General features: G+C 45.8%; 1 protein-coding gene and 1 long non-coding RNA gene across 2 annotated transcripts in view; both read right to left on the bottom strand.

Moving 5' to 3' along the window:
- The window catches only part of LOC135570757 (uncharacterized), a 91,196-nt gene that overhangs the window by 32,623 nt on the left and 46,029 nt on the right, over positions 1-12,544 (bottom strand). The gene's annotated exons all lie outside the window — the stretch shown is intronic.
- On the bottom strand, positions 495-4,142 carry LOC135570753 (deleted in malignant brain tumors 1 protein-like). The gene is made up of 6 exons (XM_065016724.1): positions 4,040-4,142; positions 3,305-3,610; positions 2,895-3,179; positions 2,117-2,437; positions 1,925-2,013; positions 495-1,799 (listed from the first exon to the last, which is right to left on the bottom strand). The coding sequence occupies exons 1-6, from the start codon at positions 4,140-4,142 to the stop codon at positions 1,665-1,667; spliced, it is 1,239 nt and encodes a 412-aa protein (XP_064872796.1). The 3' UTR covers positions 495-1,664.

The raw sequence follows: 12,544 nt of genomic DNA, 5'->3' as shown, positions 1-12,544 counted from the left end.
AAATAATATGGATAAGAATAAGAAATGAAAGTAACAAGTAATTAAAGAGTAAAAAGTAATTAAAGAACAACAGTAAAATAACAATAGCAGGACTATATACAGGTCAGTACCTGGCTCTCCAGAGAAGACCGGCTATGTGCCCACAGCCCACAAAATGAGGTGGAAACTGAGATGCACTTCCTATCCTCCTGCCAAATGTATGACCAGTTAATTCATACTGTATGTTGTAGTCTGTCCAAGAGGGGAATCACACAGACTGATCTCAGTTAATTCATACTGTATGTTGTAGTCTGTCCAAGAGGGGAATCACACAGACTGATCTCAGTTAATTCATACTGTATGTTGTAGTCTGTCCAAGAGGGGAATCACACAGACTGATCTCAGTTAATTCATACTGTATGTTGTAGTCTGTCCAAGAGGGGAATCACACAGACTGATCTCAGTTAATTCATACTGTATGTTGTAGTCTGTCTAATAATTAAATCACACAAGACTGACAGCCTGTAATTTTATTAAAAGCATCCAGTTGATTACATGGCAGTTTAGAGAGCAACATCATAACACTAATCTACATCATAATCAATATCATAACATTTATAATCAATAACATCATTATCTCTATACTACTAACAACATAACACTAATCTACATCATAATCAATATCATAACATTTATAATCAATAACATCATTATCTCTATACTACTAACAACATAACACTAATCTACATCATAATCAATATCATAACGTTTATAATCAATAACATCATTATCTCTATACTACTAACAACATAACACTAATCTACATCATAATCAATATTATAACATTTATAATCAATAACATCATGAGAGGTAAACAACAACAAACCCCATGTTACCCAAACCCCATGTTACCCAAAACCCCATGTTACGCAAACCCCATGTTACCCAGAACCCCATGTTACCCAGAACCCCATGTTACCCAGAACCCCATGTTACCCAGAACCCCATGTTACCCAAACCCCATGTTACCCAGAACCCCATGTTACCCAGAACCCCATGTTACCCAAACCCCATGTTACCCAGAACCCCATGTTACCCAAACCCCATGTTACCCAAACCCCATGTTACCCGGAACCCCATGTTACCCAAACCCCATGTTACCCAGAACCCCATGTTACCCAAACCCCATGTTACCCAAAACCCCATGTTACCCAAACCCCATGTAACCCAAACCCCATGTAACCCAAAACCCCATGTTACACAAACCCCATGTTACCCAAAATCCCATTTTTCCCAAAACCCCATGTTACCCAAACCCCATGTTAACCAAAATCCCATGTTACCCCAAGGTACCTCAAACCCCATGTTACCCCAACCCCATGTTACCCCAAGTTACCTCAAACCCCATGTTAACTATAACCCCATGTTACCCAAAACACCTTGTTACCCAAAACCCCATGTTTCTCTGGTGGTAAAAACCAAACTAAATGAATAATGGTGGTTGCAGTCACTCCTTTTAGATTTCTTCCAAGGTTCTAGAAAGAGAAATTAATTCTGAACTTGTTATTAAAATTAGAATCACTTCAGGTTTGTCACCACATTTAAACACCAGTCCACTGCTGACCATCGATTTAAAACACAAAACTGACCTAAGATCAGCATGTAGGGTCAGCTTCATTCTCCTCCTACTCCGTCCCCTGGGCTGCTCTCTCCTCTCCCGGTCCAGCTTCAGCTCTGGAGCTCAGAGAGACCATCTCCATGGCATTGACATCAAGATCCATGCTGCTCACCCTGTTCACTCTCTCCTGCCTCCTGGTGGGCTAGAGAGACACAGCACCAACAGTCAGACATTTACTCTCTAGTATCTCCATTCTCTCTCCCCCTCACCCCCTCACCCTCTCCCTCTAGTTTAAATGACTTGTAACGTCTGAGTAAATGTCTTTACCTTGTAGTACAGGTAGGAGGTGGTTATGGTTGTCAGTAGGATCAGCAGCACTACAACGTGTCTGATGATGAAGGCTGGCAGAGGAGAGGCTGCAAACAGAAACACCTTTGATGAGGGGACTGATCATCATCACATAGATCTGTGGGAAATCTGTCAATGACAAAGTTATAAGTCTGGTTCATGTTCAGTTACCTGTGATGGCGAGGGGGAGGAGCTCACTCTCAGAGGAGAAGTTATGAGAGAAAACATAATTGTCATAAACACAGCTGTAGTTCCCTTGGTGGGAGTCATCTGCAGCAGGGAAGAGGAAGGCAGCAGAGTGACTGACAGCTGGCTGGGTCTGGGTTCTGTTGGAGCCGGTGAACGTGAGGAGGAAGGAGCCTCCTGGGTACTGTGGCTGAGTGGAGCAGGTGATGGTGAAGTTGTAGCCCCTGAACATCTCAGGCCCCTGGTGGCCCCTGGAGACCCCTCCCATTGGGTCAGTCAGGAAGATATCAGGCTGGACCAGGAGATCTGTAACAATAAAAGAGAACAAGACAAACCTCTTCAACTAGTTTCCTATAGATATGACAATAACATCAGCATGTAACAGTGCCAGCCACCCTCCCTCACAGGGCAACATGAGTAGTGGGCCTACAGTCACTGAGACAACATATGTTGATATCAGGCTGAAGCAGGACATCTGGAACAAGAGGAGAGAAAAAGAAAACGTAGCTCCTCAACTACTTTCCTCATTTAGATGTGACAATAACATGACATGTGACAGTGGTAGTGAGTAGAGACGTTCACTGAGATAACACTCAAATACAAAAGCATTCTGGGATATTTAAGTTGTATTTGATTCCTACTTGACTGAGTGATCTATTTAGTAAAGCAGACTGACAAGCTAAACAGTCATCATGAGAGGTGCAGAGGAAGTTGTATGAATGAAGGAAATCAGTTGAATATAATTATAATATGTTGTTATTACCTGAGCAGATCACTGTGAGTCCAGGAGAGAGATCATATCTTCTTATACACTCCCTCAGTGCAGATTCATCCCCATCACAGTCAACTCCAACTCCAAACCCTACAGTGGTGTTTCCAGGTGGTACTGAAACAGTGGAGCCACAACCCATCTGTCTACACACTACTGCAGCTACATCCCTCTGGTCCTCGTCATCATCTCCCACAGTCCTCCACTCTCCCTGGTCGTACCACTCCACTCCACCAGCACAGCGACTGCCTCCTCCCACCAGCCTCACATCATCAGGCTCTGAGAAAAGGAAAGAGAGAGACAGTAATCTTACTATTTTCTCACTAAAACACACCTATATTGTCTCTCATATTCTTCACTCCAGATGACAAACAATGTTGACTGAGTGACAAACTGTTTCTTACCTGAGCAGGTGAGTCCAACAGCATTACCAGGTAGGTAGGTGTTGTTCTCTCTGTCTGAGGTGTCACAGTCCAGGAGAAGGGACTCATTACCTTTACACTGGAACTCTTTATCCCAGGTCTGACCCTCACCTTCTCCATAGAGCCCCCCCTGTAGAGCTGCAGGAGCCCCACAGCCAACATCCCTACAGACTACCTCTGCATCCTGCCGGTCAAAGTCAGCTTCACACACTGAGGCCCAGGACTGATTGGACTTCACCTCCACTCTCCCAGAGCAGAGACCAGCTCCATCCACAAGCCGCACAGACTCTGGAGAAAAAAGAGTTGGTTGAACATTCAATCAGTTTTGTTGATGACACTGTCAAGGACTAAACACAAATATGTTGGATAAAAGATTGTAGTTTGCTATGTTTGATACTGTAAGAGGTAGAAATGGGTTCTTAGTCACTCAGGATCGGGTTGGGAATAATGCAGGCAGGAGACAGGAATAAGTTCACTTCACTTTATAGAAAATAAACAGCTGGACATCCATGAGGCAGCTTCACTTCAGTACCATCTGAACTACAATGATCTGCCCATGAACATCTCCCATAAACCAATATGACAAACACAAATACAATGTTTAAATACATCTGACATCTCTCCCTCTATTTAAATGAAATAAAAACACATAAAACATGATACATGGTAATATTGTATAATGTATAAATAAATCTCTCAATATGACCAGTCTCTTACCTGAACAGGTCACATGATGATAATATCCACCATTACAGACACCAGGTTCTTCTATGATGCCACACTGTCTAATAGAAGACTCATTTCTCCTACAACTCCACATAATGACTCCTCTTCTTCCATCTTCAATCAGAGGTCGTCTAGATACAGTTACAGGATTCCCACAGTCCAGCTCTCTACACACAACCTTAACCTCTATCATCATGCCCCACCACCTAAAACATACACCTGTCCACTCTCCTCTGTAGAAGACTTCCACTGTCCCAGAACAGGAAGTGGTCCCATTCACCAGTCTGACTGAGTCTTCAGCTGTAAACAGCAGAGAGGAAAACACAGTGGTGAGGACAGATGATGACAGTGATTCTGTTATTCTAACAGCAGTAATGCTTTGTGGTTGACAAGTATTAGTAGTTCCATAAAACACTACTTGTTGTTGGGGTTTAGAATGGTTTGTATGGACACATGAATTTCTCCATGTGGGATAATAAAGTTGACTAATATTGAACTGCTATAATCACTGTAGATTTATACTCTACCTACCTGGTGGACTGACGCTTTGAGCCTGGAGATCTGAGGAGAAAGAGAGAGACAGAGGAGAAAGAGACAGAGGTGAAAGAGAGAGAAAATGAACATCAACATGACCTTTTATGATGTGATGGGGAAGACAGGTTTATCATGAGGTTTCACATGTGTTTGGTTACATCGTGCCCAGGTTCTTCTTAGTGATAAAACAGCAAACATTAAGAGTGTTTACTCAGACCCACATATATAATAAACATACTATATTAATTTGCTTTTAGTACTAACACATGAATCACATCATGTTTGCAGGTCATGTGTTGTTTTGAGCCCCCCCCCACTCTCCTCTTCTCCCCCTTCCCATCACATCTTCTCCCCCTCTCCTCTCTCCTCTTCTCCCCCTCTCCTTCCCCCTACCTTATTATTATCTATCCTGATGTCTAGTCACTTTACCCTGCCTTCATGTACATATCTACCTCAAATACATTATTATTATCTATCCTGATGTCTAGTCACTTTACCCTGCCTTCATGTACATATCTACCTCAAATACCTTATTATTATCTATCCTGATGTCTAGTCACTTCACCCTGCCTTCATGTACACATCTACCTCAAATAGCTTATTATTATCTATCCTGATGTCTAGTCACTTCACCCTGCCTTCATGTACATATTGGTGCATTAGGAAAGTATTCAGACCCCTTGTCTTTTCAAATTTTCTTACTTTATAGCCTTATTCTAATATTAATTTAAAAACAATTGTCATCAATCTACACACAATACCCCATAATGACATCACAATACCCCACAATGACATCACAATACCCCATAATGACATCACAATACCCCACAATGACATCACAATACCCCATAATGACATCACAATACCCCATAATTACATCACAATACCCCATAATTACATCACAATACCCCATAATGACAAAGAAAAAACAGGTATTTAGACATTTTTGCTAATTTATTAGAAGTAAAAAACAGAAAAACACTATCGTTCAAAAGTTTGGTGTCAATTAGAAATGTCCTTGTTTTTGAAAGAAAAGCACATTTGTTGTCCATTAAAATAACATCAATTTGATCAGAAGTGCAGTGTAGACATTGTTAATGTTGTAAATGACTATTGTAGCTGGAAACAGTAGATTTTTTATGGAATATCTACACAGGTGTTCAGAGGCACATTATCAGCAACCATCACTCCTGTGTTCCAATGGCACGTTGTGTTAGCTAATCCAAGTTTATCATTTTAAAAGGCTGATTGATCATTAGAAAACACTTAGAAAACAAGAAGCAATAAAACTGGCCTTCTTTAGACTAGTTGAGTATCTGGAGAATCAGCATTTGTGCGTTCGATTACAGGCTCAAAATGGCCAGAAACAAATAACTTTTTTCTGAAACTCATCAGACTATTCTTGTTCTGAGAAATGAAGGCTCTTCCATGTGAGAAATTGCCAAGAAACTGAAGATCTCGTACAACGCTGTGTACTACTCACTTCACAGAACAGCGCAAACTGGCTCTAACCAGAACAGAAAGAGGAGTGGGAGGTCCCGGTGCACAACTGAGCAAGAGGACATGTACAGTAGAGAGCCTAGTTTGAGAAACAGACGCCTCACAAGTCTCTCAACTGGCAACTTCATTTAATAGTACCCGCAAAACACCAGTCTCAACGTAAACAGTGAAGAGGCGACTCTGGGATGGTGGCCTTCTAGGCAGAGTTCCTCTGTCCAGTGTCTGTGTTCTTTTGCCCATCTTAATCTTTTATTTCTATTGGCCAGTCTGAGATATGGCTTTTTCTTTGTAACTCTGCCTTCAAGAATCTTACCTGGAGCTGGCCTTCCGGCCAAACTGAGTAATCGGGGAAGAAGGGCCTTGGTCAGGGAGGTGACCAAGAACCCGATGGTCACCCTGACAGAGCTCCAGTGTTCCTCTGTGGAGATGAGAGAAACTTCCAGAAGGACAACAATCTCTGCAGAACTCCACAAATCAGGCCGTTATGGTAGAATGGCCAGACGGAAGCCACTCCTCAGTAAAAGGAACATGACAGCCCGCTTGGAGTTTGCCAAAAGGTGCCACAAGGCACCTAAAGACTCTCAGACCATCAGAAACAAGATCCGCCTGAATGATAAGCGTCACATCTGGAGGAAACCTGGCATGAATAATGTAAAATATTTCAGTTGTTTATTTTTTTATAAATTTGCAAACATTTCTAAAAACCTGTTTTTGGTTTGTTATTATGGGGTATAGTGATGTGATTATGCGGTATTGTGATGTCATTTTGGGGTATTGTGATGCCATTATGGGGAATAGTGATATCATTATGAGGTAAATTTATGTCATTATGGGGTAAACTGTACAGCACTCAGCTGATGTAAGAAGGGCTATATAAATAAATTTGACTTGATTTGATTTTGATTATGGGGTACTGTGATGTCATTATGCGGTATAGTGATGTCATTATGAGGTATTGTGATGTCATTATGGGGTATAGTGATGTCATTATGGTGTATTGTGATGTCATTATGGGGTACTGTGATGTCATTATGGGGTATTGTGATGTCATTACGGGGTACTGTGATGTCATGATGGGGTATAGTGATGTCATTATGGTGTATTGTGATGTCATTATGGGGTACTGTGATGTCATTATGGGGTATTGTGATGTCATTATGGGGTGTAGTGTGTAGATTGAGGAATAAAACTAATTTAATCCATTTTGTAATAAGGCTGTAACATATCAAAATGTGGTAAAAGTCAAGAGGTCTGAATACTTTCTGAATGCACTTTATCACAACCACTAAATGTTAAACTTTAATTCAAATATTTTATCATCTACAATGTTGATTTACTGTCATTTCAATTCAAATTGCTACACTTGATCAACAAGTTTAGTTTTATTTCATAACATTTATGATTTTGTCAATTTCATTATTGTCTTGGGGATGTTTCATAGTATTTCTGATTATCTTTTAACTTACCAGAACCAATGAACCATTTTGTTTCACAGAAAACCAAAGAACCACTACAGCAATATAGTTCTACTGTTACGTTCGTTGAAAGATGGATTAGACCAAGGTGCAGCGTGGTAGTCGTACATCATACATTTATTAAATGATCACCAAAAAACAAGAGAGATAAACAACACGTAAAGTTTTGTAGCGCAACACAGCAACTATACAAAAACAAGATCCCACAATCTAAGGTGGGAAAAAGGGCTGCCTAAGTATGATCCCCAATCAGAGACAACGATAAACAGCTGCCTCTGATTGGGATCCATACTAGGCCAACAAAAAAATTGAAACATAGATATACAAAAACTAGAGTACCCACCCTAGTCACACCCTGGCCTAATCCAATAGAGAATAAACAAGGCTCTCTAAGGTCAGGGCGTGACAGTACCCCCCCCCCCCTCCCCCTCCCAAAGGTGCGGACTCCGGCCGCAAACCTGAACCTATAGGGGAGGGTCGGGTGGGCATCTCATTTCAGTGGAGGCTCCGGTGCGGGGATCATCGTCAGGGACTCCGGACCGTAGATCGTCGTCGAGCACTCCGGACCGTAGATCGTCGTCGCGGACTCCGGACCGTAGATCGTCGTCGCGGACTCTGGACCGTAGATCGTCGTCGCGGACTCCGGACCGTAGATCGTCGTCACGGACTCCGGAACTGTCTCTGGAGGCTGCGGACTCCGGAACTGTCTCTGGAGGCTGCGGACTGGGGACCGTCGCTGCAGGCTCTGGACTGGGGACCTTCGCTGGAGGCTCCGGACTGGAGACCGTCGCTGGAGGCTCTGGACTGGGGACCGTCGCTGGAGGCTCTGGAATGGGGACCGTCGCTGGAGGCTCTGGACTGGAGACCGTCGCTGCAGGCTCTGGACTGGGGACCTTCGCTGGAGGCTCCGGACTGGAGACCGTCGCTGGAGGCTCTGGACTGGAGACCGTCGCTGGAGGCTCCGGACTGGAGACCTTCGCTGGAGGCTCCGGACTGGGGACCGTCGCTGGAGGCTCCGGACTGTGGATCGTCGCTGGAGGCTTCGGGCCATGGATCATCACTGGAGGCTCCGGGCCATGGATCATCACTGGAGGCTTCGTGCCATGGATCATCACTGGAGGCTCCGGGCCATGGATCATCACTGGAGGCTTCGTGCCATGGCTCATCACTGGAGGCTTCGTGCCATGGATCATCACTGGAGGCTTCGTGTCATGGATCATCACTGGAGGCTCCGGGCCATGGATCATCACTGGAGGCTTCGTGCCATGGATCATCACTGGAGGCTCCGGGCCATGGATCATCACTGGAGGCTTCGGGCCATGGCTCATCACTGGAGGCTTCGTGCCATGGATCATCACTGGAGGCTTCGTGCCATGGATCATCACTGGAGGCTCCGGGCCATGGATCATCACTGGAGGCTTCGGGCCATGGCTCATCACTGGAGGCTTCGTGCCATGGATCATCACTGGAGGCTTCGTGCCATGGATCATCACTGGAGGCTCCGGACTGGGGACCGTCGCTGGAGGCTCCGGACTGTGGATCGTCGCTGGAGGCTCCGGACCTGGAAACCTCGCAGGAGGCTCTGGACTGGGAACCCCCGCTGGAGGCTCTGGACTGCAGACCGTCGCTGGAGGCTCCGGACCTTGGATCGTCTCTGGAGGCTTCGGGCCATGGATCGTCACTGGAGGCTTTGTGCAATGGATCGTCACTGGAGGCTTCGTGCCATGGATCATCACTGGAGGCTCCGGGCCATGGATCATCACTGGAGGCTTCGTGCCATGGATCATCACTGGAGGCTTCGTGCCATGGATCATCACTGGAGGCTCCGGGCCATGGATCATCACTGGAGGCTTCGTGCCATGGATCATCACTGGAGGCTTCGTGCCATGGATCATCACTGGCACAGGACGCACTGGACTGTAAAGGCGCACCGGAGACACAGCACGTGAAACCGCAAAGCATGGTGCCTGAAGGGTCACGCGCTCCTCAAAGTGACTGTCTTGCTCCAGACTCCGACCCCTCCAAACTCTTTCTCCCTCTCCACTACCAACCACTCCTCGCTCAAACGGTCCAGAGACCCCTCCAACTCTTTCTCCTCTCCACTGCCAACCCTCGCTCAAACGGTCCAGACTCCAACCCCTCCAAACTCTTTCTCCCTCTCCACTGCCAACCACTCCTCGCTCAAACGGTCCAGACTCCAACCCCTCCAACTCTTTCTCCCTCTCCACTGCCAACCACTCCTCGCTCAAACGGTCCAGACTCCAACCCCTCCAACTCTTTCTCCCTCTCCACTGCCAACCACTCCTCGCTCAAACGGTCCAGACTCCAACCCCTCCAAACTCTTTCGTCCCTCTCCACTACCAACCACTCCTCGCTCAAACGGTCCAAGAATTCCTCCTCGGTCTCGGACTCACCCCTCAGCACCGACGCCCACGTCATCTGACCCCCCCACAGTTTTTGGGGGCTGCCTCTCGGGTTTCTGTCGTGTCCTCTCCTCCTGACCACGCTGCTTGGTCCGTTTGTGGTGGGATCTTCTGTTACGTTTGTTGAAAGATGGATTAGACCAAGGTGCAGCGTGGTAGTCGTACAACAAGAGAGATAAACGACACGTAAAGTTTTGTAGCGCAACACAGCAACTATACAAAAACAAGATCCCACAATCTAAGGTGGGAAAAAGGGCTGCCTAAGTATGATCCCCAATCAGAGACAACGATAAACAGCTGCCTCTGATTGGGAACCATACTAGGCCAACAAGAAATAGAAACATAGATTTGCCCACCCAAGTCACACCTTGACCTCACCAAATAGAGAATAAACAAGGCTCTCTAAGGTCAGGGCGTGACACCCACACTCTGAATAAAAGGTGCTCTCTAGAACCTAGAAGGATTCTTCCGCGGTCCCCATAGGAGAACCCTTTTTAGTTCCAGGTAGAACCCTTTTGGGCTCCATTTGTGGGTAGCATCTACACCCCTCCCTTCTCCTACTCTGACATTACACCAATATTAAATACATACATAATATATACTCTCATTCATTTACATAGTGACAGAAACAATCAATCATTGACACACTGAATATACAACAGTCAGAATCATGACACCATCACCAATGTTCCCTCTAACTTTTTAGAGAGTTGAGTTATGTACTAGACTGGTGGGGGTCAGGGAGAGAGTTGAGTTATGTACTAGACTGGTGGGGGTCGGGAGAGAGTTGAGTTATGTATTAGACTGGTGGGGGTTAGTGTTGTAAACTAGACTGGTGGGGACTGGAGAGAGAGTTGAGTTATGTACTAGACAGTTTTGGGTCAGGGAGAGAGTTGAGTTATGTACTAGACTGGTGGGGGTCAGGGAGAGAGTTGAGTTATGTACTAGACTGGTGGGGGTCAGGGAGAGAGTTGAGTTATGTACTAGACTGGTGGGGGTCAGAGAGAGAGTAGAGTTGTAAACTAGACTGGTGGGGACTGGAGAGAGAGTTGAGTTATGTACTAGACTGGTGGGGGTCAGGGAGAAAGTTGAGTTATGTACTAGACTGGTGGGCGTCAGGGAGAGAGTTGAGTTATGTACTAGACTGGTGGGGGTGGGGGAGAGAGTTGAGATGTGAAGTAGACTGGTGGGGACTGGAGAGAGAGTTGAGTTATGTACTAGACAGGTTTGGGTCAGGGAGAGAGTTGAGTTATGTACTAGACTGGTGGGGGTCAGGGAGAGAGTTGAGTTTTGTACTAGACTGGTGGGGGTCGGAGAGAGAGTTGAGTTATGTACTAGACTGGTGGGGGTCAGGGAGAGAGTTGAGTTATGTACTAGACTGGTGGGGGTCAGGGAGAGAGTTGAGTTATGTACTAGACTGGTGGAGGTCAGGGAGAGAGTTGAGTTATGTACTAGATTGGTGGGGGTCGGAGAGAAAGTTGAGTTATGTACTAGAGAGGTTTGGGTCAGGGAGAGAGTTGAGTTATATACTAGACTGGTGGGGGTCAGGGAGAGAGTTGAGTTATGTACTAGACTGGTGGAGGTCAGGGAGAGAGTTGAGTTATGTACTAGATTGGTGGGGGTCGGAGAGAGAGTTGAGTTATGTACTAGAGAGGTTTGGGTCAGGAGAGAGGGTTATATACTAGACTGGTGGGGGTCAGGGAGAGAGTTGAGTTATGTACTAGACTGGTGGGGGTCAGGGAGAGAGTTGAGTTATGTACTAGACTGGTGGGGGTCAGGGAGAGAGTTGAGTTATGTACTAGACTGGTGGGGACTGGAGAGAGAGTTGAGTTATGTACTAGACTGGTGGGGGTCAGGGAGAGAGTTGAGTTATGTACTAGACTGGTGGGGGTCAGGGAGAGAGTTGAGTTATGTACTAGACTGGTGGAGGTCAGGGAGAGAGTTGAGTTATGTACTAGATTGGTGGGGGTCGGAGAGAGAGTTGAGTTATGTACTAGAGAGGTTTGGGTAGTTGAGTTATATACTAGACTGGTGGGGGTCAGGGAGAGAGTTGAGTTATGTACTAGACTGGTGGGGGTCAGGGAGAGAGTTGAGTTATGTACTAGACTGGTGGGGGTTAGGGAGAGAGTTGAGTTATGTACTAGACTGGTGGGGGTCAGGGAGAGAGTTGAGTTATGTACTAGACTGGTGGGGGTCGGGGAGAGAGTTGAGTTATGTACTAGACTGGTGGGGACTGGAGAGAGAGTTGAGTTATGTACTAGACTGGTGGGGGTCTGGGAGAGAGTTGAGTTATGTACTAGACTGGTGGGGGTCAGGGAGAGAGTTGAGTTATGTACTAGACTGGTGGGGACTGGAGAGAGAGTTGAGTTATGTACTAGACTGGTGGGGGTCAGGGAGAGAGTTGAGTTATGTCTAGACTGGTAGGGGTCTGAGAGAGAGTTGAGTTATGTGGGGCGGCAGGGTAGCCTAGTGGTTAGAGCGTTGGACTAGTAATCGAAAGGTTGCAAGTTCGAATCCCCGAGCTGACAAGGTACAAATCTGTCGTTCTGCCCCTGAACAGGCAG

This window comes from Oncorhynchus nerka, unplaced genomic scaffold, assembly GCF_034236695.1.
Source record: "Oncorhynchus nerka isolate Pitt River unplaced genomic scaffold, Oner_Uvic_2.0 unplaced_scaffold_899, whole genome shotgun sequence".
NCBI lineage: Eukaryota > Metazoa > Chordata > Actinopteri > Salmoniformes > Salmonidae > Oncorhynchus > Oncorhynchus nerka.
The sequence above is the reverse complement of the archived record's forward strand: the minus strand, read 5'-3'. Positions and strand labels throughout refer to the sequence as shown.

Bases quoted from the DNA above. Each gene is read 5' to 3' on its own strand.
- LOC135570753 (XM_065016724.1), bottom strand. From the start codon at position 4,142: ATGTGGAGTTGTAGGAGAAATGAGTCTTCTATTAGACAGTGTGGCATC. The intron at 2,438-2,894 runs GTAATAACAACA...TTATTGTTACAG, and splicing joins ACTCACAGTGATCTGCTCAG to ATCTCCTGGTCCAGCCTGAT. The intron at 1,800-1,924 runs GTAAAGACATTT...GTGTCTCTCTAG, and splicing joins CCTCCTACCTGTACTACAAG to CCCACCAGGAGGCAGGAGAG.